At 45.2% G+C, this 27,856-nt stretch overlaps 1 protein-coding gene and 1 pseudogene across 1 annotated transcript; one reads left to right on the forward strand and one right to left on the reverse strand.

Annotated features, from left to right (window-relative positions):
- Positions 1-13,372: 13,372 nt before the first annotated feature.
- Positions 13,373-13,786, reverse strand: LOC132006424 (large ribosomal subunit protein eL30-like; annotated as a pseudogene).
- A 3,709-nt stretch (positions 13,787-17,495) lies between these two features.
- LOC132006393 (vitellogenin receptor-like) lies at positions 17,496-27,539 on the forward strand. Its single transcript, XM_059384165.1, has 8 exons — positions 17,496-17,575; positions 20,238-20,351; positions 21,719-21,838; positions 22,240-22,479; positions 23,521-23,634; positions 24,878-24,997; positions 25,939-26,064; positions 26,768-27,539. The coding sequence occupies exons 1-8, from the start codon at positions 17,500-17,502 to the stop codon at positions 27,097-27,099; spliced, it is 1,242 nt and encodes a 413-aa protein (XP_059240148.1). The 5' UTR covers positions 17,496-17,499; the 3' UTR covers positions 27,100-27,539.
- The last annotated feature ends 317 nt before the right edge of the window (positions 27,540-27,856 follow it).

Consider the following 27,856-nt stretch of genomic DNA (forward strand, 5'->3'; position numbering starts at 1 on the left):
CATTGGGGAGGGTATGTGCTATGGTGAGTGCTGTGAAGTGTGTAAACCTGGCGATTCACAGACCTGTACCCCTGGGGCTAATAATACATTATATGTTTATAAATAAATAAACAAATTTTAAAAATCAGAATGCCTTCAGCAATAGAGCATTATTAGGTTAGGTTCAACATTTAATGAGGGATCGCTTCCAAATTATGGCCTGTGGCAGCCATCATTCATGTTATTCATGGTGAGACAAGTCCTCCCTTTTTAAAAAAAATATTTATTTATTTATTTTAGTGGGGGAAGGGCAGAGGGAGAGAGAAGAACTCAGGCAGACTCCGTGCTGAGCGTGGAGACTGATGCGGGGCTCGATCACACGAACCTGAGATCAGATCTGAGCAGAAACCAAGAGCTGGTCACTTAACCAACTGAGCGCCACCCACCCCCCCACTCAGCCAGGCACCTCACAAGCTTTCACTTGTGGAAATAACAGAGACCCTCTGAGGGGTAGACAGGAGATGGGGGGGTCTACAATGATTTCTCATCGCCTATAAACCCATGTGGCTCTCCTACAGGTAATCTCAAAACAATTGCCTTGGAATTTCCTTTCATCCGATATTCTCTGGTTTGCATATGTCTGATTAATATTTACCTTTCCCTTAATTTTCAAATTTTCTGTGAAAACATGTTTCCTAGAGAGTGTAAGAGCGCCATATTGTATCTTTATGCAGCCCGAAAGTCCCTGTTGTCTGATCCTGCACTTGCCTCCATTCCCATCTCTTGTGGTAGTTTGATTCCTTCCTTTTTACTGTATCTTTGCCATTTACTATATTTATTGTTGTTCATGCTTCTCCCCTTTTCAGATTTCTTCCAGATTAATGGGACATTGATGGAACATTCATTTTTCAAATTCTTTTCCCCATCCTCCTTTGTCTCAGGCAACACACCTGTTACTCTATAGCTCTTACGTTTTAAGTCATCTTTCAAGTTGGAAGTCCCTACCGGTGTGCTGGAACCACGGTGTCCCCTTGACGCTCTAAAGATTTAATATCATCCTTGTCTTCTCGGCCAAGCATGCCTGACATCTACATTTTGTTTGTAAAATTAGAATTCATAGTTGTGGATCCTTTCTTCTAATTTTTTTTTAAGATTTTTATTTATTTATTTGACAGAGAGAGATCACAAGCAGGCAGAGAGGCAGGAAGAGAGAGAGAGGAGGCGGGGCTTGATCCCAGGACCCTGAGATCATGATCCGAGGTGAAACCCACTGAACCACCCAGGTGCCCATCTTCTAATTTTTTTTTTTGAAAACAATTTTACGATTGGAAAAATTGGAAAATTAGGAAAGCGGGGGGGGGGGTGGCTGGCTGCCTTGGTTGGTGGCCCATGTGACTCTTGATCTCAGGGTTGTTCAAGCCCCACATTGGGTATAGAGATTACTGAAAAATAAAATCTTAAAAAAAAAAAAAGGAGAAGAAGAAGAAAACTAGTACAAAAAGCATCTGCAATGCCCTTTGTCAGACTTCTTATTAACATTTTTACCCCAATCTCCTCTATCATTTACTTTCCTGTACACACACACACAAAGGGATATAATTATTTTTTGAGGGTAAGTTACATAAATACCCTTCTATCTACTCTTTTTGTGTCCTTACTAAGAATGATAGTCTCTTACAATTTCCATGGCAATACTTATCCGTTTTGTACATTTTGTTAAAATATTTTAATTTAATGTATAGTTAATATTCATGTTTTGCCAGTTGACTTCCGGCAGTAATGTTTTCTAGGGCATTCCCCACCCCCACCAGTGCAGGGTTAAGTATCACATTTGATTGTGCCTCTTTAGCCTCCTTTAGTCTAGAAATTTCTATAGTCTTTCTTGGTATTTTATGACATTCACAGTTTTTAAATTGAAGAGTAATTAACACACAGGGTTATAGCAGGTTTCAGGTGAACAATATAGTGATTCAACAATTCTATACATTACTCAGTGTTCTCTTAATCCCCTCACCTATTTCTCAGTGCCCCCTCCCACCCCTGCAACCATGAGATTAGTCTCTGTATTTAAGTCTGTTTTTTTGTTTCTGTTTGCTCTTTTTCCTTTGTTCATTTGTCTTGGTTCTTAAATTCCACATACGTGTGAGATTTAATGGTATTTATCTTTCTCTGATTTATTTTACTTAACATTACATCCTCTAGATATATCTGGCAAGATTTCATTCTTTTTATGTCTAAGTAGTATCCTTGTGTGCGTGTGTGTGTGTGTGTGTATTTACCACCTCTTCTTATCCACTTACATATAAATGGACACTGGTTGCTTCCAATCTGGGTATTATGAATAATGCTACAATAAACATAGGGGGGCCTATATCTTTAGGGATTAGTGTCTTCATTGTATTTGGATGAATACCCAGTAGTGGAATTACTGGATCATATGGTAATTTTATTTTTAATTTTTTGAGGAACGTCCATACTGTCTTCCACGGCAGCTGCACCCGTTGGCATTCCCACCGACAGGGCACAAGGGGTCCTTTTTATCCACATCTTCACCAACACCTGGTGTTTCTTGTGTTGTTGGTTTCAGCCATCCTAACCCGCATGAGTTGATCTCTCACTGGGGTTTTGATTTGCATTTCCCCTGATGAGTGATGTCGAGCATTTTTTTTAGGTGTCTGCTAGCTATCTGGATGTCTTCTTGGAAAACATTCACATTTTATAGGATCAGAGTTTCCCTTGACATTTTAAAAAATAGAAGGTTGCTTATTTTGTGCTTGTCTGAGTCTTCCGTCATGATTAATTCAGATTACACCTCCTCATCTTGCTCTCCTCAAGGGAGCTTGGGCCTCCCTTAGCTCCTCCCACCTGGCCTCCGGAGCTGATGTGAAGTTTGATCGCCAGTGCAGACCACTGTCTTATTTTCTGTTCTGTCATTATGGTTTTCTTTCTCTCCCTCACCACTAATAATCAGTCAGGAGTGCTCTACCTCACTGCTATGCAACTGTCCTGCTCCTTATCAAAATCCCCTCCAGATTGATCATTCACGGATGACTCTTGCCTGATTCAGTCCTTACTTCTGATGCTTGCAAAAGAGTGATTTTTCCAGCTCCGTCACCCCCTGCACACTGACCAATCAGCTCCTGGCATTCTGCTGCAAACTAGAGCCCTTATTTCGTCTCTCTGTTTACCTATCAGTCTAATCAGTCTAATCTATTAGCATGGACTGATGAATCCCTCTGTTTTCAATGGAGTGTAATTCAGTACTGTGCTTCATTATTTTGGCACTCACATTGTGTCAGATTTGGCGGTGGGAGTCATATCTGTGTGTCCCTTCTTCCGTAGTGAGAACTTGGCTCCCAATAACCAGGGCGTTTAGTCTGCTCCATTTTCGAATCCAGCTAAAGTAGTTTCAGAATTACTTTGTCCATGCCGCTAAAATAAGCAGATCACTAAAAAGAGTTCAAGATTCATCTTCAATTCTGCCTTCACCTCAATGGCCTGGAATGAGGCAATGTAGGCAAATAACCATGTTCACAAGGTACTTGGGTTCCTCTCTTCCTTCCTGTCTTCCTTCCCTCCCTCCCTCCCTCCCTCCCGATACATACATACATAATAACAATTTGAGCAAAGAGATGTTTAAAAAATAGTATTGGGAGAATCGAGACGAGAGGCGGAACTCAGGATCCGACAAGACAGCGGGGTTGCCCCCAAGGGATTAGCAGGGAAACAGCATTTGCTGGCAGAACCAGTTCCTGGCATAAAAGCAGAACCAGATGAGAACCATGCCTGTTATTTTCATAGAGTCATTGTTGGACCCCCGGGGTTCCCCCTTTGAAAGAGGGACCTTTAAGCTTGAACTATTCCTACCAGAAAATTACCCGATAGCAGTCCCTAAAGTATGTTTCATGGCCAAAACTTATCATCCAGACACGTTGGGAAGAATATGCTTAGCTATGTTGGAAGATAAGTGCTCCCTGGCCCTGCAGATCCGCCCAGTTCTGCTGGCCATCCAGGCTTGGTTCAACGCTCCCAATCCAGACGATGCATTAGCAAATGATGGAGCGCAGCAGCGGGAGACCACCGAAGCCCCCGCCGGAGAGCTGGAGCATGGACTAGGTTGTCTGCCGTGAATAATTTTTTTTTTTTTTAAGATTTATTTATTTATTTATTTGAGAGAGAGAGAGAGAGAGAGACAGTGAGAGAGCGTGAGTGAGGAGAAGGTCAGAGAGAGAAGCAGACTCCCCATGGAGCTGGGAGCCTGATGTGGGACTTGATCCCAGGACTCCAGGATCATGACCTGAGCTGAAGGCAGTCGTCCAACCAACTGAGCCACCCAGGCATCCCAATAATTTTTAAAATTGATCTGATCCTCAAGTGGGCATCACTTCTCCTGTTCTGCCAAGACGTCTTCCTTTTAAAGGACACAGTCTTAGAAACATTACAGAATAAAAGCCTGGACATCCTCAGCCCTTTGGCGATTAAATGCCCATTAGCAAATCTACCTCTTGTTCTTGTCCTGAGTCACTGCTGGAAAGCAGGAGCAGAGGCCAGAAGTACCATCTGGACTGTGGTGAGCTGTTTAAAGGCAGTGACCCTTCTCTTTTTATTCATGTCCCCCACCCTGGTTTAAGCATAAAGCACTTCAATGAAGGTAGTTAGCTGTCAGGGTTAGTTGCCAGGGTGTGGGTGTCTTGTTGTTTTTTTTTTTTTTTTAGGGGAAGAGGTAGTTTTATTTTAATTTTCTGGGCTCCTTTCCCCCCTTTTTATGGTAATCTAATTGCATTGGTTAAAAGCAGCGAACCAGTTCTTTCGAATATGCTCTCCAGCGAAGTCTAACTTTATTTAGATGCTGTAGATGGACGAGCTTGATTTGAACCAAAATGGGAAATGAGACAGACCTCGTAGCCCTCACTAATAACACTGCGACTAGAATCCTTCCCTCAAGAAGAAGCTTGGGAGGCGCCTGGGTGGCTCAGTGGGTTAAAGCCTCTGCCTTTGGCTCAGGTCATGATCCCAGGGTCCTGGGATCGAGCCCCACATGGGGCTCTCTGCTTAGCGGGGAACCGGCTTCCTCCTCTCTGTGCCTGCCTCTCTGCCTACTTGTGATCTCTGTCTGTCAAATAAATAAAATCTTTAAAAAACAAACAAAAAAGAAGAAAAAAAGAAAAAGCTTGGGACCATTTTGTATGGCGTGTCTGGAAACGTCTGTAAATCTTAAGTTTTAGTAAAATTGCTTTTCGTTATTCTAAAAAGAATAAAAATAAAAAGTAGTATTGGATTAGGACAGAAGGTGTAAAGTAAGAATCCCTCAGTTCCTGTTGATATAAATTCGTGCTTGAAGCAAAAAGAAAGGGAGGAAGGAGAGACGGCACAACTATATATCATTTGTGCTCATTTGCATTTAGCCTTATCATTTTAAATTTATACATTTTATAGGAATATATATGCTTGTCACGGTTTTTTGTATTCTCGCTTTTTTTGTCATTAAGTTTTGGAATCGAATTAATTTTTTTTTTTTTTTGAGTATGTGTGACTTCCTTGGTAACAAAACAAAGGTGATACATTCCTGAATTCTTGAACGTCTGCAAATCTCCTTCTTCCGCTCACATCCGAATGGCACGTTCCTGTCCTCGACTCCCAGATCCCAGGCCTGGTCTACCAGAAGTCTGCACAGGAACCCTTTGCTCTTAGCCTAGATTCTCTTATTATGCAAGCAGTGTTTTCTCTGTCTGAAACATTGCATTTTCTCCATTCTCCGGGTTCAGAAACTTCAGTGATGTATAGCTAGATAGAAGTCTGTTCTCATTAAGTTTGCCTGGGAATTGGCAAGCACCTTCTGACAGAAAACAGTTTCTCTTCAGCTTAGGGAAATTTTCTTCTATATTTATACAAGCATTAATTTCTCCCCTTCTAGTGCTTTTTCTCCTTCAGAAACTCTATTATTCACATAATAAATCTCCAGGTGAGGCCCATTCTTATCTCTTCCTTCATTTTTTTCTATTTCTTTGTGTTTTGTTCAGTGGGCTCAGCTCTTTTTCTCCCATTTCTTCTCCCAAAATCTGAGTTCGATTCTTGACAGGGACCATTGTATTTCTCATGTCTGCTGACTTTCTAAATTCATAAATCGTATTTTGAAACTTCTGAAAATCTTCTATTTACTCCAATTTTATCTCCAAAGGGCTATTTGTATGCATTTATTGAAATGTCCTTCTGTCTCGTGTGCTGATTCTACCTCAGCAGAAGCCCCCTGTTCTCGACCAGTCTGCCCACTCTTCCACACTTACCGCCTGCTCATGGGCTCAGGGGGCATCTCTCAGCCCCCACCGAAGTCAGGTTGTGGGAAACCATGGCAAGGGGTGAACCGGCAGGACATTTTGAATGACATGGCAGATTAGTTTGATAGTAGATGGGGGAGCTTGTGGTTTGGGGAGAAGGGAAGCCATGCATGTTGTGTGGAAGAGTTCCAGGGAGAGGGAAAGTTTCTTCTGGAGTCAGGTGGAGAGCAGTTCACTCCTTATGTGGCTCAGCTCAGTTCTGAAGTCTTCCCTGGGACCACATGCAACAAACACGCAGAGTGCCAGAAAGATCCATCGGAATCTCTCAGTTGGGCTTTCTCAGACCACCTCAGCTTCTGCAGTCTGGATCCTGAAGCTTCTCTATGGGAGACACAAAGTTTTCTGCCTTCCACCAAGCATGTCCAAAGTCAGTCTCTGCACCTATCCAGCTCCTGGAGAATTTAACCCTCAGACGTGCTCAAGAATCCCTCAAGGGACCTACGCATGCCCAGCAGCAGCTGCCTTACCTGGGAGTTAGAAATGCAGATTCTCATGCCTCGCTAGGAGAATTCCTGAAAAGGAATGTACGAAATAACAAGACCCCTAGATCATCTGTCTCTATTTTAAAGCATTAAAAAACCGTGCCCTGGGCCATGGCCCCCAGCCATGGACACCTGCTGGTACGTCAAAGTCATCTTGGTTGTTGGGTGGCCTTGGAAAGGAGGTGGGAGCTGGAGGGTCCAGAAATGTACACTTCCCCTGACATTTTCTCAGAATTCCATCCTTACAGGTTTGCAAGAGTGTTTTTAGATGTGTGTAACAATTTGGTTTTCAATTCGTAGAATAATGAAGTTTAGAAAGATCTGGAAGAGAATCGGTTTTCCATCATCTGATTTTCTACATGAAGTCCAAAGAGGCCCCAATGTTTAATAACTGTCATAGAGCAAATCAGCAGCAGAGCAAGGGGAAGAATTCAGGTTTCTTCATTTCTAGACCATAGCTTTCTTCCCTCACTTCACCACCGAGATCGTCCTGGGCGGTAATTTTTACCGATGTTCTATCAACAGATGAGTATGATCTTCAAATATTACTAGGACAAACCTAAACTAGAAGCAAATCAAGACAACAAAAACCACCACCACTTGGGGTGCCTGGGTGGCTCAGTAGGTTAAGTGTCTGCCTTCAGCTCAGGTCATGATCCCAGGGTCCTGGGGTAGAGCCCTGAGTCGGGCTCCCTGCTCAGCACGGAGCCTACTTCTCCCTCTGCCTCTGCTGCTCTCCCTGCTTGTGCTCTCCGTGCTGTCTCTCTTACTTGCTCTTGTTCTATCTCAAATAAATGAATAAAATCTTAAAAAAAAAAAAAAGCCAAAAACACCACCACCAGAAAAGATAAAAAAGAAAAGAAAAAAAGAAGGGGGAGAGAAAAGAAAAAAACAAATCCAGTTAGTTAAAAAACAAGCCACACTTCCAAAAGTCTAATAAAATCAGATAGCTGTATCTTTCTCTTAGTCACGATCTTGCAGTATTTGGTAAAAAAGAAACAGAGAAAGAAAATTTCTGAGACAGCAGGGTCTGTTTTTAATTGCATGGAAAAACGCTTATGGCCCTGCGGCAGGGACGGGGCGGCTCACAAGTACTCTGGTGTCCAGCACAGACACTGAGCACAAGCCTCTGAGGACACATGAGGGACACCACAGGGGCCAGAGTTGGAGTGGGGCCAGGGGACATTGCAGGGGCGGGGAGGGGGGCGGAGGGAGAAGCCGGTAAAATAGGTAGAATTATTTGACTTCATGAATACTTGATTGAACCAGCAAGTCAACTGTTAGTAGGGTATAGATGAAACTCACTAACAAATGCTTTTCTTCTTCTTTTTAAAGATTTTATTTATTTGAGAGATAGAGCATGAGAGAGCACAAGTGGGGAGTAGGGGTAAAGGGAGAGGGAGGAGCAGGATCCCCACTGAGCAGGAGCCCGATGCGGGCTCGATTCTAGGACCCCAGGAATGTGATCGCAGCCAAAGGCAGACACTTAGTGGACTGAGCCCCCCAGGCACCCACGAATGCTTTTCTTGTTAGAAACTTAATATGTAAACAGAACACACTGGCACAGACACCTCGGAAGTCTTGCTATATCTGTACCTTCTGTGGTCCCTGCTTGCGATGATTCCATTCTGACAGTTGCCACTGTTTTTAAGAGAAAGACTCATAATGCTATTTAAAAAAATAAATAAATGAAATGCCAGTACGGGACTTACTATTTTTTTCTGCTCTATAACTTCAAGGTCTTTTACTCTCTGTGTTTCAGGATGAGTGCCCCCCGGACGTACTCTTTGGAGAAACACAGCAAAAGGAGTTAAGAAGACTCATTTTTACCAGGGACAACAGCATTTGAAGGACTCTTTAGAAATGGGAAGTCTGACGTTATAAATGGAAATAATCCATGACACACATTTGGGCAAGGAGTGAAATCAAAGGATCTTTAGAATGGAGAGCCCTCACCCAGGAACGCGGTTAAAGTCATTGGTGGGAAAGCAGGTCGCCGTTTTGGAAACGTCTCTTGTCACACCAGATTATATTAGCAATCTGTTTATCGGATGGCCCAGATGGACACCCGCAAGGGAGGCTGGGAAAAGGTGATTCTCTGATATTTATACTCTAACAGATGGGTGCGTCCAACGTGCTTCAGCTTCCCGTCCAACGTGCCAAATTAACAGCCAAGGAGATGAACACAGATCTGACTTCCTGTATAAATGATCCTCTGTAGCATGTATTTTCTTCTTTCAAAGGGCTGCTTGAATTTTACCTCTTTCATGAAATCTCTCCAGGCTAATATCTCTTGGCATGTCATCCTTTAACATTTATTCCTTTTGGCTACTTGACTTAACGTGGACACCCACACGACTCTCTGCTACCCAGCTTTGCAGGGGAAATCAGCTCACTGACGCAGATTCAAGATGCTTAAACGTACACAAATTAGCAAATCCCACAGTTAGGAGATAAAATACGTACGACACTAAATTAATAACTTTAGTGTGAATCATTGGTATAAAGCTTTGGAGCAGCTTATCCCATCATTTTATTATTAATAAAATAAGAACAGTAATTATTATAATAAGAATCACAAGGGCCGATCTGGCCACAGCATTGGGGGCTGTGGGGGCTGTCTGTGGGGGTTGTAGGGAGCAGAGGGACCCCTCAGGCATTTCTACTTGACAGGCTGAGGCCAGCCCAAAATATTGGTTTAACATCTGCAAGTAGATCAATATAATCTATCATACTAGTAGGAAATAGAAGTTTAAAAAAACCACGTGACCACCTCAATAGACTAAAAAAAAAGCACTTGACACAATTTAACTCCTTTCATGATAAAAATACTGAACAAACTGGGAATAGAAGGAACTTTCTCAACCTGTTAAAGGGCATCTATAAAAAAAACCCATAGTGAACATCTTATATAATGGAGAAAGCATGAATGCTTTCCCTTGAGACTGGGAATGTTGCTGGCTCAAAATTCAGTCCCAGGGGAGACGAATCAGCCACGTCTGGGTCACCTACCTGCTCCCTTAGCCTACTGCGGAGGACAGAGAAAGAATCTGACTCTGGCCATTAGTGGGAGGCCGGGACAAGGCTCCCACCGAGATGCCCTCACAGCAGGGAGGAGGGAATTCCACAAATTCCATTGGCTTTGTGGAAAGTGTGGCTGTTTGGTAATATTCAGGTCTCCTCACTCCAAGTTCTTTGCTATGTCACCACATTTAAGTATATCTTTGATAGTTCAAAAAGATTTTTTTGAGATCTTAATTATGAACTTCAATGTTATTAAAGAATCTAAAGGGGCGCCTGGGTGGCTCAGTGGGTTGAAACCTCTGCCTTTGGCTCAGGTCATGATCCCAGGGTCCTGGGATCGAGCCCTGCATTGTGCTTTCTGCTCTGCAGGGAGCCTGCTTCCCCCTCTCTCTCTGCCTGCCTCTGCCTACTTGTGATCTCTGTCTGTCAAATAAATAAATAAAATAAAATCTTAAAAAAAAAAAAAGAATCTATGGCCAATGGATTTTGAAATAAAGGTAGTTGTCCATCCTTGCCTCCAGACCATTCCTTCCCTGGCAGATTCCATGTCTGGTGACTCTACCCTTCTCCTGGCGCCAGGGGGAGGGAAGCCAGCAGTATGTGTCTGGTTTCTTACTTCTAGTTGCTGGACCAGGCATCCTCCACTTAGAACTTCTAGAATGGCTGTACCTGCAATCCCTTTACCAACATGTCCCCTCCCCACTGGATCTCCTCTTTACCTCTGGCAGCCTCAACCTGGGTCTAGTTTGACTCTCTGTACTCCTATGTGGATGTCCAGAACTTTCTACAGGTGTGCTCATCAGCCATCCCATGCTCTGGGATCCACCTGTCTGTCCAGCTTCCTTGCCTGCTACCACCTCATGAGAACCCTTCACTCCAGCAATTCTGGATTAATGGGAATTTCTTAGAACACATCTTGGCGCCTTCATATATTCTACTCTGTCTGCATGGAATGTTCTTTATACAGATAACATGTCTTTCAAAAATTAGCTCAGCATCATGACCTCTCTGAAGCTGCCCTGATGGTGTGTCTCCCAGGTCAACCCCTGTGTCCTCTCTGCGTCCATGACATACCTGTGTGTTCCCACTGTTATATTTATACTATATTTGTATTATATTATATTATATTTATATATATTTATACTATAGTCCTTGGTAGGCTGGTAGGCTGGTGTGTTACCGTTGCTGTAAGTTGTACGACACACATCCTAAATTATTTTGAATCTTCACTTCTCGGTGCTCTGTAAAATTCTGTAAGTGTCTATTGCCTGGAGTGCAGAGTTTCACTTCCTGGCATTTTTTTTTTTTCTTTAAATCAACCAGAGCTGAGAGGGAGGGCAATTTTATTAATAACAATCAACTAAATCCATGAAGCACTTTAATTTTCATAAAACAACCCGTATTTTCTAGATTGGATCAGAAGGCTGAGGCATTAAAATAAAAAGTGAAAAATAAGAAAAAAAAACCTTAACAGAAGAACAATCATTAAGAGCAGTTCAACTTAACATTTGTCACGTATATCCTGCAGGCAAGACACTGGTTAGTTACTAGGATATCGGTTCATTTTTACTAGATGTGGAACTTTGGAAAAAAGTAAAAATATGAAGTTTCAGAATACCTGTGTGCTAGATTCCAGTTGTGAGAGTTCAGCATTGCAGATTATATTGCATAATTCTTCTGTCTTGTTTTCCTTATATGGGTTGAAATTTTGGGGCATAACCATATATGCAAATCTCCTGTTAAGATATGTATAAAAATAGGAGAACCAATATAAGATTCTTCTAGACAGAATCTTGAACATGCCAAAAAATTACCTAATAAAACTCTAGAGGCCCAGGGGTTGAAGTCTAGATTTTGGTTATATATATGGTTCAAATTTAGGGTGATATTCATTCAAATTTAATGACACTGATAGATTCATCAGGGTTCTCCAAAACAACAGAACCAATAGGATATATAAATAAAGACATTGATGTAGATAAATAGATAAGAGGAGATTTATTGTGGGAATTGGCTCACATGGTTATAGGGGTTTATATATACCACGATATGCCATCTGAAAGCGGGGGATTGGGAAGCCAGGGGGACTGCTGGTGTAAGTCCTGGAGTCCAAAGGCTGGAGAACCAGGAGTTCTGCTGTGGGAGTGCAGGAGAAGCTGGATGTCCCAGATCAAGACGAATTAGAGAATTCTCAACTTCCTCCATATTTTTGTTCTTATCGGGGTCCTCAGTGAATTGGATGATGCCAGCCTGCAGAGGGGAGGGTGACTCTTCTTTACTCCATGTACTGATTCAAATGCTAATCTCTTCCAGAAACATCCGCACAGACATGCCCAGAAATAATGTTTACCGGCGACCTGGGCATCGCTTAGCATCTCAAGTTAACACATGGAATTAACAATCATGACCGGTTCAGATCGCCCCTGTAGATGACTGCAGGATGTGTCTTGTAGGGTCACATCAAAAGGTAGTTAAGCATTTGACTACCAAGTTCTGGAGCATGGTTATGGAAGGACATGTCCTCAGCAGGGAACAGAACGGTCGGGTCCTCTCATTTAAACGTCATTCACCCATGCACCAATCACAGATTCTTCTCTGATACCAAAAATGTGCTATGGCTGGTTGGTGGAGCTTAAAGATGATGAAGAAGGGCACCTGGGCCGCTCAGTTGGCTAAGCATCTGCATTCAGCTCAGGTCATGATCCCAGGGTCCTGGGATCGAGTCCCGCATCGGGCTCTCTGCTCAGCAGGGAGCCTGCTTCCCTCTCTCTCTCTCTCTGGCTGCCTCTCTGTCTACTTGTGATTTCTCTCTGTCAAATAAATAAATCTTTAAAAAAAAAAAAGAAATTAAGGTCTTTATATCTAGAAACATATATATCTTTGTATTCATATTAATAAGAAATATTCTAATATACTATTTTAATATTAATATAAGTATTATGTTATATTTATCATATATTATATTTAATATTAATAAAATCTGGTAAGTTTTTATAGTTTCAATCTATGTCTTATACCTTTTATATTTCAAGTATTTTATAGATTTTATTTTTATTATTATTATTTTTTTGCATTTCCATTTCCACTGCTTTTTTGCTTCAAAGAAGGTTATATTGTTTCCACCCATGTTAGCAAATTCTCTTACGAATTTTAGTTTAACTAAGGGTTTGTGAAGTTTTCTGTATATAGCACCATTGGTAAGTAAAATATTTCTTTCTTTTATAATACATTTGATCGTACTGCCTATTTTGTTTCCCTGTCTTATAGGAATAGCTGCTGAATTTCATCAAAGGGTTTGAGCATATATTTATAAAACATATGGATAATAGAACACTAATCCTTTAATTTTTAAGATAATTAATTATATTAAAGATTTCCTAATGATAAATGAACTTTGCCTTACCAAAATAAACCATACTTGTTATTCAGTATTATATATTTTAAACTACTTGATACAATTTACTTTATTGTGTTTAGACTTTTTGCCTCCATTTTCATATGTGTCTGTTATGAATTATTATTAATCTTTAACCAGCTAAAAATTTTGGTCATTTAGCTCTTTTTTTGAAAACTTTTTGATCTGGCCAGTTTTATTAAAGAAAACTTTTGCATGATTTGCTTTTTATCCGGCTGTTCTGGCATGCCCCCAATGATACCAGAATCACCCGGATCAATGAGCGACAATGCACGTACCATGTATTATTTCCCACACACTGGGCCCAATTCAATATTATTGCCACTGTTAATGGCGGACACCAGTTCTGGCCAACATGGTATAGTATTCTACCTCAGATTTCCTCAAGGTTGGATGGGCAGTTGTTGGCAAGGATGACTAGTTTTGCTTTGTCATGCTTGGTCATTTTTGGAGTCTGCTCGTACCCCAGCACATACTTTCCATGTCTCATAGTGAGGTGGAGCCTAGAGTCGATCGAACCCAGAGACTTTGGTTTTATTTGCAACCACCATCTTCCTGTGTTAACAGCCCCACCCTGGAGCAGCTGCCACGGTGGATGGGAGCAAGAAAGGGGTCAGCTGGCTTCTTATTATTGAGTTGTAAAAGTTCTTTTTATATGGTGGATATGAGGCCTTTCTGAGATGGTCTATGCATACCTGCGGGTCTGCAAAGCCTAAACTATTTTCAAAATAATATTTGCCTTTTTCATTACATTGACATTTGCCCTGATGATAAACAAACAAACAAACACACACACACTAATGGTGGGTAAAACTGTTGCCCCCTTACCATGACTCAAGTTGGTGGCACCAAACTGTCCTAGCCATCAGTATATTCTATACTACCATATCCTTGTAGCTTTAAAATATGCCTTAAAAAAAAAAGTAAGAATATACTTAATGCAGTACAAATGGTTAATTTTATTAAATTTTAGCCTGATAGTATATAGCTTTTTAATGTTCTCTGTTACTAACTGGAACATTTGCATTAAGCCCTTCCGTGGCGTACCAGCGTTGGTGGAGGAAACCACCTGTACCACCGTCTGACTTGCAAGCATAATGAGCCCCACTTCTCACCAAATACCATTTTTACAGGAAAGAATGACTGATAGACATCTGGTTATTCAGACTCGGGTACTTGGCAGACTCGATCCTCAAAAATGAGTGGTACATATGCATCACTTCAAGGAAAACAACTGGCAGTATTGGTTGCCAATGATACAATTCAAGCTTTCGAGGGAAAATTATAGTTTTTGGAAACTGGAGGCCACCCTCATGAGCTTACCAGCTTTCCAACAGTCAAACCTTATCTGATGATATCAGTAAGGATGGTCGGTCACAAAGCTGACCTACAAAATATTGTAGGATAGAGACGTCAACATTTGGAATATCAGCATAACTTAGTGAACCCTTTATTTGGAAATGATCAAGGCATGATGTTACAAAGTCATGTGTGGGTGAAAGATCCACTCAAAGTACAAAATAAGTTGATGGGTTTTATTTTATTTTAAGTATTTTATTTATTTATTTGAGAGAGAGAGAGCGTGTGCACCTACATGGGCCAGGGGAGGGGCAGAAGGAGAGGGAGAAGATTCCCTCCCAAGCAGGGAGCCTGATGTGAGGCTTGATCCTTGGACCGTGGGGTTCATGACCTAAGCTGAAGGCAAACGTTTAACCGACTGAGCCACCCATGCGCCCTTAAAGTGATAGATTTTAATTAGAATAGTATGAAATGCTCATTGATGTGGTTCTGGATTCCGCACTGCAGTTAACTTTTAAGAAATGATCACTTCTTCAGTTTTGGTCTTTGTATCTATGCTAATTTCATAGGAATGACATAACAAACTACCAGCAACCGGGTGACTTAAAACAGAAATGTACTGCCCACATTTCCGGAGGCCAGACGTCTGGAATCAAGGTGTCCATATTCTCTCTGGAAGCTCTAGCAGAAAGATCCTCCTGGCCTCTTCTATCTCCTGGGAGCTTCAGATGCTCCTCGGCTTGTAGAAGCATAATTCCTATCTCTGCTCCATCTTCACATGGCCTTCTCTCTGTGTCTCTTCACACTGTCTTCCTTCTGTATATATCTGCGTCCATATTTTAAGGACACCAGTCACATTGGATATGGTCCCACTCTAATGCTCTCCCCTGAACTTGAGTAAATCTGCATAGACCCTTGTCCAAATAAGGTCACGTTCTGAGGTACTGGGAGTTAGGACATCAACATAATTTTGGGGAGGCAGAAAATCAAACCAATAACAGCATCAAAGAATATCTACAGCTTAATTGGAAAGGCTGTTCCTTTTTCTGTAGCCAACACTCACCTGGGTGAGGCCAGATTTTCTTCAGTTCCTGCAACCAGAACAACAATAAATCACATTTTTTTTTACAGGCTCTGGGGATTAGAACGTTACCTTTTTCAGGTGGCAGTAGTGGTAGGACATTATTCTGCTCACCACGGGCTGACAGGCGATTAAAAACGCAAAATGGGGGGACAGACCCAGGAGAGGACAACACATCACTAAGAACGAGTCAGAATATAAGGATTTAAGGATTTATAAGGATATAAGTCAGAATACAAAGTATTGTATTTAGCAAATACAAATGTTACTGAAATTCTTACTTATAACACGCATATCTGTGGCTTTTTTCAGTTGGTGTAGGTTATTAAGAGCTGACATGGGCTGTTCATAACAATATAGCTGCCATTTGTGTCCACACGTCACTTCATTTAGCTGAGACTGAACCCAGGTCTCCCACACTTCAATTCCAGGAACTCAGCCCTAGCCTCAGAGCCTTTCTGGGAGGAAAACTAGTCTATATTCTTAAAACTCTGAGTGCTCTCTTATGTCACTCAAGACCATTAAGCATCTGAAATAATCTGGTTCTAAAGCAACAACCTTTCAGCAGAAATCAATATGATACACCAGGAGATTTTTGTTAAAAGCGGAGGGGTCCTTTTAAGTGGCTTATGCAATCAGAGCATACAACGAATTTAAAGAAAACTTCAGAACATATGGCATTCTGATATCTTCAAAGTGTGGTTTGATGGGACCAGCAGTGAACATGAAGAGGAGGTATGATTTAAAGAAAGCTGTTGGAGTACCGTGTTGCAAATAAATTCTAAGAAGGCACTTTGCAATTCAGTTTTCTGTTTCTATTTTTTTTCCCTAGTGTTTTATTGCTGCCTTGCACTCCCAAACACTATAAATGTTCCTTGCCAGTTTTACATTCTAAAATTCTAACTCAGTCGCGTTCTCTCCAAGAATCTGACACTCACGTCTCCCAGTGTACTGGAAAGAAGGAATGCCACAGCTTAGCTAAATAAGGGTAGGGGAAGGTAGTCTATGTCCTTGGTAATGTGTCACCAACTCTCATTTTTATCCATCATCTCATCCCAGAATGTCAGTTTTTGCATAAAATGACCTTCAGATTCTTTCAGTCCCCGAAGTCTGAGACCCTCCGGGGATTAGGTCTGACTCTGGTTTAGACCCTCCAAATGGGCTCCGCGTCCTTGTTTATGAGAGCATCTCATTCCTGCGACCCAGACCGAAAGAGGAATGGTGTTTCTCGGGGCTTTTCATACTGTTTGTATTTACAGTATGGGGGCCCGGACAAAGAGCACTGAGGCCTCAGAGTCATCCGCCCAGACCCAGGTCAGGAAGGCCAGCTGCTGCCAAGGTCGCTGGGAAGAGGCAGAGAGGGGCACCTGGCGTCCCAGTGCTGCCCTAGTTTGGAAGCTGTTAAGCCCTGGCGTTTCCGTGTGAGGTCTGAGGGCCAGCAACAAAGGCATTAACCGATGATGATTTTGTTAGAGACCCTCAGGCCCCGCTTGAGACTTCCAGGATCAGAGTCTGCCTATTAAGAAGAGTTCCAGGCGATTCCTGTGCTCATTTAAGTTTGGGAATCCTTTGGTTAAGCATGGCTGAGCGCTCCCGCTCTGCCCCTCGGCGTGGCAACGGCCAGGCCCCGAGTTAGGCGAGGGTGTTCTGTCCCACGGCTTGTGGGGAGACCAGCGGAGGGGCGGGCGCGGTGCTCCCCGCAGCCTGGCTGGGTTTCGGGCAGCGCGGCCCCGGGAGCGGGGGGCGCAGGTGCTCCCACGCCCCGCCCACGGCCCCAGCCAGACCCAATGAGCGGCGCGAGCGGAGGAAAGCCCGCCCCCGGCAGCGCCCGCGCTCCTCCCGCCAGCGCGACGCCGGCCGCGGGCGCACAGTCGGTTCCCCGCCATGGGGCGCCGGGCGCTCCTTCTGCTCTTGCCGCGGGTGCTGGCAGCGCTGGGCGGCCTCGCGGGCTCCGGGACCGGTGAGTGGGGCCGCGGGCGGGGCGCCCGGGAAGGGACCGCAGCCCGCCTCGCGAGGTGCAGGGGTGGCGGGCTGGGGTTGGGGGGCGCTGCACAGGGCGGGAAGGGAGCTTGGGGCATCCTGGCTGGCGAGCGCGACGCCCCCCACCCCGCCTTCTGGAGTGACTTTCCATAGAGGGGAGTGACATCGGGCCTTCTGGGGGGCCGCCAGATGAGTCGCGTGGTCCCCTGCTTCTTTGCGCTTGACTCCCCGTCCTGCTCAGTGGGTGGAAAGGTAGGTGGGCTCAGCGGACACCCTTGGGGTCTTTCCTTCATCCTTCCCCTGGCGTGTGGGAGGGAGCTCTCTGCACCCCCGAGGGCAGGTGCACTCTCTTTGTTCCCCCAACGGCCTGGCCTAGTGGGATTCGCTTTCAAGCCCTGGTCTCCGAGGGGACCTCCAGCTCAGGGTTCCCCAGAGAGCAGATTTACTCTGGGTGGAGGCTGGGGGCCTCCGGAAGACGTGCCCTCACTCCGGAAACAGCACGGGGAAATGGGGCTTGGGTCAGAGGTGCAGTTGGGAAGCAACTCTCTGTGGCACTTGTTGATACCACTCAGGTTTAGGCAGACTCCAGGGCAGAGGAGAGCTGAGTTGATGCCCCAGAGTGACCAAGACATCCACATTTCCCAAGTGGTGGGTGGCTGGTTGGCGGCTTAGCCATGTCTAGGAGGTGCCTAGCATTGGTCAAGCTGGCCTGCAGTCTGTCCCCACAGGTGTTGTCAGTGGCCCTCATAGATTGAAATCTGGTTTTAAATCATTTTCACTTAGCAGATTCTTGGTCAAGGGGGTGTTAACTAGGTCGGAGGATGTGCCGCTTAATTGAGTTGTTCGTCTTCCAGGGGGATTTCTAACCCACAGGATTTTTGCCACAGGCGGTGGGGCATCTCTGCCTTGATGAGAAGTCCTTGCTCTGTGTGGTCTTTTTGCATCACTCCTGAAGCATCTTTACAGTTGCTTGCATTTTTTATTAAGCAATGGTTACCAAAGCTTTCTGGCATGTAGCCCTCTTTCGGATGCCTTTTCTAGAATAGCATGTGATCACCCTACTTTGCATACTAACAGACTCTGAGAAAGCTACCTTATACTTAACATTTAAGTAAATATGTTAATACATTTCTTATTTATTCACAGCAAGCATCTACATAAGTGAAAAATAATGGTTTGAGATCCACCTGCAGACGTGTAGAATCTGTATGCACACTTGGTCTCCAGACCAAGAATCAGCAGGGCAAAATATTATTCAAGGTGTGACTCACCTGGAAGTGTGAGTCTTTGGGGGCCGACTGGACCCCTAATTGGGATCCTTCTGGAAGGATCTGCTGGAAGTGGTAGCAAAAGAGTTAATGCTTTACGAAGATTTATATGGTGGGTATAGGGCACCAGGTGGCTTTGTGCCCATTTATTCTTTGAATCTTTCTCTTCTGATCACTTATTTATTAGTTTCATTTTATAGACAGAAAACTGAGATCCCGAGAGAGGAAGTAACTCTCCCAAGGTCACATTGTTAGTAAGGGGTCTCAATAAAATGGCAACCTACGCAGCCTGACAGTTAAGTCTGTGCTTCCGTATTAGTGGCTGGTAACATCACCTGCTCTCCGTGGTTTTGGTCAAGCTAAGTGAGACTGCTTGGATGGCATGTGAGTAGATGGAGAGTCGTTAGGTACCCATTAGTCACCAATACTTTTTGCATATTTAAAATGTTTTTTATACACCAGCCTCAAAAAAAAAAATCAAACCTTGAGTAGCTAAGCTAAAATATTATCTTAGAAGGATACAAGTAAGACTAAGAAATGGTCTCTTAGCAAAGCAGGTGTGGTTTACATAATGGCCTTCCATTACCAACTTCCATTACACAACTTTGCATCGCGCCTTCCATTCCATGTACAGATTGTTCCTGGGAGTAGGACTGTGGGGTGGGGGGAAGTCTTTACTGGATCTTGCAGAGACTCCAGTACAGGCCATGTGGTTTATCTTTTCTAGGAACTAAAGATTGGCTTTTTCTCTTTGAAAGTTAGGACAGTATAGTAAATTTGCTATAGTCAGGCCTTCCTGGTGCTTCCTTCTGAGGAGCACATTCCAAAACAGGCTTAATTTTGACCGTTAATCATTCAAGGTTGATAAATAGAAGTTCATGACTTGAATAAGACACAGTAAATCAATCTTAGGCAAATCACTGAGCACTTAAATATTTATAACCAACCTATTAGAGGCATTCTTACGAAGATCGTGTGTAGGATCTAAAATCCAAATCTAATTTTTAGATGTGTCTGCACATGCTTAAAAGTAAACTAGAGTCCAGACATTGAGCTTAGACTTCTAAACGTGCAACTGTTTGGAGTCTTTAAAATCAAACCAGAAGAAGTCGCTGGGTCTCTTGGAGCGCAGTGCACGATGGTCCCATTCCAATGGGAAAACGGTGGCGAATGGTGATTTCCCAACCCCACACCACCAGAAAGAACAGTATCCAAGGATCATTAGTGCAGAAGTCCATTGGATTTTTATGGTCCTGAATCCCCCTAATGTTCTCCTGGGTATTAGTTGAAGGACCTCCCTCTGAATAATCTTTTCAGTACAGCTTCTCCTGAAAAGGTGCTCCCATGGATTTGCTTTTTGTTCATCCAATGCAGATGAAGCAAGGTGTAACATGACAAGGCAAGCTGCGTGTGGGGATAGGTGCATTCCCGTGGCCTGGCTCTGTGATGGACATCAAGAGTGCCCTGATGGGACCGACGAGCAGTGTGGTGAGCACTCCTTGCCGTTTCGTGTCCTCATCCACGAACAGCTGTGTGCCCGGCTGACAGCGTCAGGTCCTGTGGTTTTCACTCATAGCGGGTATTCAGAAATAGGAGGTGTTCTGGCTGGTGGCAGGCTTTCAGCTTGTAAGTCTAGGGATGTGGGTGTTGGTAGCACTGTTGTCAACACAAGTGTGGAAGGCTAGTTGGGATAGAAAATCCAGGACGAGTCTGGCTTCTCGCCTTCAAGTCTAGCTTCAACACGTGGCGGGTACTGAAACTGGACTAACACAAGATTGCTCCATGGGCAACCCTCACTGACCGCAGCACACACTTGTAAATAGATACACTCAACTACTTTAGCTTTACTTCGAGCTTTTGTACAATGAGAAGACAATTTTTCAAATGGAGGACCAAAGAAAACTATAAGACCAATAGAAGCCAAGTTAGCCATTTGGTAGATGTCTTCCTGAAATCCAGCTCAAACACCTCCATGCTAAGAGTGCTCCCAGCCTCAGAAGGGACACCTGACCCCAGGAGATGAGGAAAGCCTTTTAACCCATGATTCACATCCTTGAGCGGTGAATATGGAAGAAGAAAATTCCTGAGTAAAAGAGGAACCCCCCCCCAAAAAAAACCTTGAGGAGTGCCCCATTCCTTTTCTCTACCCTGTTTGCACACTCCTGGGCTGGCCATTTACTTTAACTAATTTAATATGGAAACTTTGATATTAAAACCTGTACTATTACAGGTTCAAATTACATTTTATACTTGCAGAAGTGCCTTGTGCTGTTCTCCCCCCATACTTCCTCCCAGCTGTCCAGGTTTACTTGCATCTGCCAGGAGGCGTACTTAGGTGGAAATATTCGAAGGTCCCATTAGACCCCAGACTGACAGCACCCAGACTGTCTTCGCTCTCAATATGGTCTCAAATGCCAAAGGGGTTCCAAGAAGTGACACTATACGGCTGTTCTGGCCCATACAGTAGCCTTTAGCCACATGTGAAGATTTACATGTATTTAAATAATAAATATAGCTCTTTTACCCTACTAACCATGCTTTAGAGCTCAGTAGCCCCACGTGACTAGTGACAGCCCCTTTGGACAATGCCTCCATTGTCACAGAATATTTTATTGGACAACTTCATCATTCTAGCAGCATGACTGGGAGTGTAAGTGATGTTGGGCTGCTAGGTGATTGGCCCTGAGGCAGGGTATGGTGTGTGGTTAGGGTGGCACGGACCCTGTGGCAGACGGGGAGCTCATTGTTGTTTTGCTAATGAAAATACTTCATACAAAACCCCAGCTGAAAAGTTATCAGTGCTCTGGCAAACCGCTCTTCCTCTCTGCCCCTCGAACATTCCCCTTGGCCCGCAGAGGAAGCGTGTCACGGACATCCACAGGCCTGGCAGTGTGACGACGGGAAGTGTATTTCTAGTAGCCGGCTTTGTGACGGTACCGGGGACTGCCTGGACGGCTCCGATGAGGTTAACTGCGGTAGGTACAACCTACTTTCTCTTTGGACATGACATGTCAAGTTAGCTGCCTTGATGAATGAACCTCCACGGTATTAAGTGACACCAGCAAGTCCCTAGGTAGCCTTCTGCTGGACGGGGGCTAAATGCCCGTGTTCAGTTGTCGCTGGGATGACAGGTGACCTTTTATCCACCACTGCATTTTGCAAAATCACCTAAAAGATTCTCGCTTCTGTTGGCTTTTTATACTCCTTTGGGCTGACACTTTGGGGTGCCAAATTGGGGCCACATGTCCAGTGACTGGCCTCCTGCTCAGTTCTTGGTATTCTGGAGACCAAAGCGTGAGCAAACCGTGAATACCCAAGGGCACAAGCCGGCAGGTCAGGCCTTCCACCTCACTGGGCCAACGCCTGCCTTTTACAGAGACTGCTGTGGTGTGCCCTGGCCAGAAAATCCAGTGTCCGGGACAGTCTCAGTGTCGCGAGCCTTGGGAACTCTGTGATGTCCCCCGGGACTGTGAAGATGGGCTCCATGAAGCACGCTGCTCCCCGAACCACTGCCTGGCGGGCCAGTGGCTGTGCAGGAACGAGCTGTGTGTCCCAGAGAGCTGGAGGTGCAACGGGGTCAACGACTGCGGGGACTCCTCGGACGAGGCCGCCTGTGGTGAGTGCCCCTCCCCCACCCCTCCTGGCCTGGCTTGGAAAGCGGAAGGTTGTACCATGTGGGCTGCTTTCTGCAGGTTGCCTTTTAATTCCTACGGCTGAGACGCCATCCTATATCTAAAAACAGGATGTCTCCTAGCAGTAACCAAGATGTAGTTACCCATGGAAACATCTAGCAGTGCTCGAATAGTAACTCTGTGCTGGACACTCAAGGCAATGTGGCCACGGCACAGAACACTGGAGTGTCCGTATCTGAAGGAGCTTCCTAACGGTGCCTCATGTCCTTGTGGGGTCCTTGACGGGGAAATTCCTCATTAAAAGAGGATCCCCTGCTCCGCTCCCCCAAGCCCTGCAACGAACTCATTGAGTAAAGTGTTCCTTTTCTTGACCCCACATACACAGTGCAGTGGAACCTCCAGCTTGTCAGTAAACCACAATTCCACTCGATCTTTGTAGAATTAAATCTCCACTATTCAGATTCTAACATTATTATCATGTATAAACTGGTTTCTTTTCTTTTTTTTTTTTTTTAAAGATTTTATTCATTTATCTGACAGACGGAGATCACAAGCAGGCAGAGAGGCAGGCAGAGAGTGAGAGAGAGGAAGCAGGCTCCCTGCTGAGCAGAGAGCCCAATGCGGGGTTCGATCTGAGGACCCTGGGATCATGACCTGAGCTGAAGGCAGAGGCTTTAACCCACTGAGCCACCTAGGTGCCCCTATAAACCAGTTTCTTAAGAGGGTCTTCTTTTAGGGCTCATGTTCACTGACTTTAACACCATCTCAGTTAGAACTACTTAATACTAATTCAATTTGATCAATATTATTTCAACCGAGTGCCCACATGGCTTGCTTGACATCATCATCAAGTCTTAACTCCCAGTTCCCTGAAAACTCTGCTTAAAATGATAAAACTTTCTTTCCTACCTCAACTTGCCTTGGGTTCTGGAAACCCTGCCACCTTATTGTAATTAATAAGGGTCTGTTTTGACTCCCCCTTCCCCCATGTGCTGTTGGAAAAGAAAGCTCTCCTTCCTACGCAGCCTCCTGTCCAGAAGGCATGGTGAAATGTGAGGAAGGGAAATGCATCCTGGAATCCCTGATGTGTGACGGGGAACTTGACTGCGTCGATGGTGCTGATGAACCAGCTACGTGTGGTGAGGACCCAACTGCCAGGCGTCACGTGGGGTGGGCAGAATCCGTTACATTAGCCAACGCCTCAGTTATCACGGGGGTCTACACTCTCAGAGAATGCTCAGACCAGACCCCTCTGTCAGCAATCATCCTTCCGTGGTGGGTCCCCCACGTCTTACAAGTTCCGAGCCTTGGCTCTGGTCTCCCGAGTGTGTGCAGAGCTTACCTGAGTTGGAAAACTCGGTGAGCTCGCCTCACACTGTGGCTCTAAGAAAATAGACTAAATGCCTCAAACCACACTGCTCCGAAAATTCTGGAATAAAGAACAGACTATGGCACTGAGAAGCGAATCCTGTGTTCAAGACCGTATGGTGAATTCTCTAAGGATTTAACTGAGGAAGGACTGAGGAAGACTATTTCCTGGTGAGGAGGAAGCTCCTGAGCAAGGGTCTGAAAATTTAAAACCTTGTGATTCTCACTCTAAAAATCACTGTTGGTTCTGGTTGTGGAGGATGGGGATGGGGCAGGTCTCCCCAGGTCACTTTGTCATCTGTCTCGATTACTCTTTAAATCTGGGCTTAGATGTGTATGACGAGACCTTTGTTAGTGCTAAGGGCTGTACAGGCCACTTTCTTTTATTTATTTATTTGACAGAGATAGATCACAAGTAGGCAGAGAGGCAGCGCAGAGGGAGAGGGGGAAGCAGGCTCACTGCTGAGCAGAGAGCCTGATGCGGGGCTCGATCCCAGGACCCTGGGATCATGACCTGAGCCGAAGGCAGAAGCTTTAACCCACTGAGCCACCCAGGTGCCCCTGAAGGCCACTTTCTACTGAGGGAACACATAAGACACAGGAAGCATGAACAGTAGGACAACACACAGGTTTCTGGTGCTGTAGAGGTAATTCACTGGGATTAAGAAATTACTATATCACTTCCTGGGGCAAGGGTCCTGGCCCCTCAAATTTTCTAGAGGAAATAGGGAAGAGGTTGCTGGGCCTTCTGCGGGTGAGCAATACACCAGCATTTGAAATTGTCCAGCCTGTCTGCCTAGAAAAGTCCTTTCCCCTGCTCCATGATTCTTCACTTTCCCTGTTCTGTGGTCTTTCCCTGAAGCGTCCACATTCCTAGGTCAGAGGACAGGGTCAAAGGTTATTCTTCAGAAGCCTCTATAGCCCTCACAGCAAGCAGGGGCTTGTAACACCTGGCTTAGAAAACGTTTGATCTGTACCTTGTTCAACTCCTGACCGCTGCCCTGTCTTTACCAGGGAGGAACTGCTCCGTGGCCAACGGGGGCTGTGAGGGACAGTGCAGTGACACCGCCTGGGGAGTCCAGTGTTCGTGTGGAGCTGGGTGGCAGTTACAGCAGGACGGCCAGAGCTGTGCAGGTCAGAGTTCATCGGGCGCATCTTCCGAAGTTTTCACGGCAGTGGGATAGACATGTCACACAGCTTACCATGTTAATTACTTTAAGGATGTAATTCAGTGGCCTCCACCACATTCATGACGCGTGTGAACATCACCACGATCCATCTCCACAACTCTCTTATCCTCCCCGACAGAAACTCTGTCCCATTAAACAAGAACCCTGTCCCCAGTCCCCAAGAAACCCCATCCACTTCCTCTCTGAATTTGCCTGTTCTGGTCTTGCCTCTAAGTGCAGCCCTGTGGGATCTGTCCCTCTGGGCCAGGCTTTTTCACTTAGCCTGTCATTAAGTTTCATCCATGTCATAGCAAGGTCAGACTCTCCCTCCCTTTCTACGGCCAAATACCTCATTGCATACATATGCCCCATTTTATTTATCCGTGGATGGGCATTTGGGTCGTTTCCACGTTTTGGCTCTCATGGGCGATGCTATGAGCAACTGGTGTACACATGCCCGAATCCCAGCTTTCCACACTCTGGGGTGTACACCAGACGTGGGATTGTCGTATCCTGCAGCAGCGTCTACGTTTAACTTGAGAAAACTTGCAAGCTGTTTTCCACGGCGGCTGCCCCGCTTGACATTCCCCCAGCAGGGCACAAGTGTTTCTGGTTCTCCACGTCTTACCATTCATTCCAAATCAGCAATGCCCCCGAGTGTTGCTGGGGTAACGTCCACCTGGATTCCGTGCCAGCCGCATGTCTGGGGCCTCCACACTGACGTCCCCGCTGAATTGCTCGTAGGGCAACTCCACAGAGGCAGGGACTGTCTGTGCCAGCACCAGCACAGGGATTTCCACATAGTACGTGTCCAGCGAGCGTACTATGAAAGGGGGGCCCAATGACCCAGAAATACTCAGGAGATGGCTCCGTGGTCGTCTCTGATTTCTGGCTCTCTGTCATCAGATATAGATGAGTGTTCCCAGGCCTACAGTCCCTGTGGCCAGCTGTGCCGTAATGTCCCGGGCTCCTACTCTTGTGCGTGTGTTCAAGGTCACCAGCTCTACAATGGGACCAGTTGTCGAGTTACAGGTGAGATTCACGACCCTGAGCAAAGCCTAGCCCTTGCTCTGTCCTTAGTGGTCATTACAGATAGAAGTGTTGTCCATGGTTCACTTTAGGGTCTGGTATGAGAGTGACATTATTCTTTCCTTTAAAGAAGCTGCTATTAACAACATTCCGTGGCCAAATCAAGTATCAGTTGCTATTAGGTGTCTTTATGTTTCTTTAAGTTTATCTGTTAAATCTACACCCAACATGGTCTTAGATATTACAACCCTAAGATCAAGAGTTGCATGCTTTCCTGACTGAGCCAACCGGGCGCCCCTATTAAGTAAAATGAGTTAGCTGTCCTGCAGGCTGTACACCTGGGTGCTCCGGAGACCACACTGACGTAGTGTTAACTTGGCCTGTGCTGCTTTAACAAGGGAACGGTGAATTCCATTTGGCTGCTGTGTATGAGGCAGGGAGAGGAGCTCTGTCTAGGTGAGGGGAAGGGCAGCATCTGAAATCAAACAGGCGAGTTCCAAAAATGAGTTGGAATGTGCTGGAGTTCAGAAGAGGAATTGGGGCTTAGGGTGGTTGGCTAGATTGACTCTGGACACGCCTCAGTCCAGACCTGAGCCGTCGGCGGATTTCAGCACGGGAGATGGGACAGCATCTTTGGTGAAAGAGAATGGTATGAGAGAAAGTGCCCAAGGAGTGTGTCACTGTTCCTTTTCCCCCTTTATTGCAGATGATGCTGTTAAAATTCTTATAGCGGCAGAGAGAGAACTTGGGGTCCTGGATCGGAGAACAGGCATCTATGAGCCTCTGGTTCCTGTAAACTCGAGGCCGACTTCTGTCGCCTATGATCTCGACAGAAGCATGTACTTTTGGGTGGATGAAGCCTTACACGTGTTTGTCCTTGGGAAGCCAAACCCGGTTCCTCTCTATCCAGGTATATTTCTTGACGTCCAGAGCCCTGGCTTCTTAAAGCGCCTTCAGCAGAGTATAAGCGGCCTGTGTATTCATCTGGACGTCGTCTGGGACTCTCTTGTTGTGACTCCCCAGTGCAACCTGATTTGAGATAAGGCCATGTAATTTGGCTCAACAGGAGCTTTGCTGGAGCATAACCGGCGAACGAGGTTGCTCTAAAGAGGTACAGAAAGTTGGGCATGTGGGCTCAGGCCAGGGCTGATCTCCGCTTCATCCCTGGGTTTGTGACTTAGAGCAAGTCGTTAACTGCGCTCAGTAAGACAGAAGGGATAGCCCTTGTCTCACTGGGTAAGCGGGGGTAAGGTAGGGGAGATTCAAGAAGAACGGTCCATGGGAGGAAGTGCTTAGTTGTCCTGGGCACGTAGAAACCCTCTGTTAGCCACCCCCCTGAGACTTCTGTAACAGATGCTGCCCCAGACTGAGGCTGCATTCTCTTAGATTTCTTGGTTCTGCTTCTGCTAAGGTCCTTCTCTTTTCCTGCCGCCCACAGTATATTGCACAGAGCTCCTCTCTGGCTCTCCTTCCCTGTGTCCCACTGGCTGCCTTGTACAGCTTGAAATCAGAAGATGTAGAAAAGTTTAGTCCAGATCTCTTTTTCAAGGTAAGAAGAAGGTAGGAGAATACAGGAGCATAGTAATACTGTCTCGTGTATCCCCAGAACTTCAGGCCGTGGACAGTATCTCTTTGGACTGGCTCACGGGGCTGCTGTATTGGGCTAGCAGCTTCGCAAGGGTCATCGGTGCTGGCTTGAGTGATGGCAGAGGCTACGTCAAAATCTTGGAGAAGGATCTGGTACCAGAGCAGCTCATCGTGTTTCCCCCGAAGAAGTAAGTAGCATTTCTTTGAG

This window comes from Mustela nigripes, chromosome 18 (genome assembly GCF_022355385.1).
Source record: "Mustela nigripes isolate SB6536 chromosome 18, MUSNIG.SB6536, whole genome shotgun sequence".
In the NCBI taxonomy this organism is placed as follows: Eukaryota; Metazoa; Chordata; class Mammalia; order Carnivora; family Mustelidae; genus Mustela; species Mustela nigripes.

Coding starts and splice junctions, on each gene's coding strand:
- LOC132006393 (XM_059384165.1), top strand. CDS start 17,500: ATGGGGCGCCGGGCGCTCCTTCTGCTCTTGCCGCGGGTGCTGGCAGCG. Junction 20,352..21,718: donor TGGGACCGACGAGCAGTGTG/GTGAGCACTCCT, acceptor CTTGGCCCGCAG/AGGAAGCGTGTCACGGACAT. Junction 24,998..25,938: donor GGACGGCCAGAGCTGTGCAG/GTCAGAGTTCAT, acceptor CTCTGTCATCAG/ATATAGATGAGTGTTCCCAG.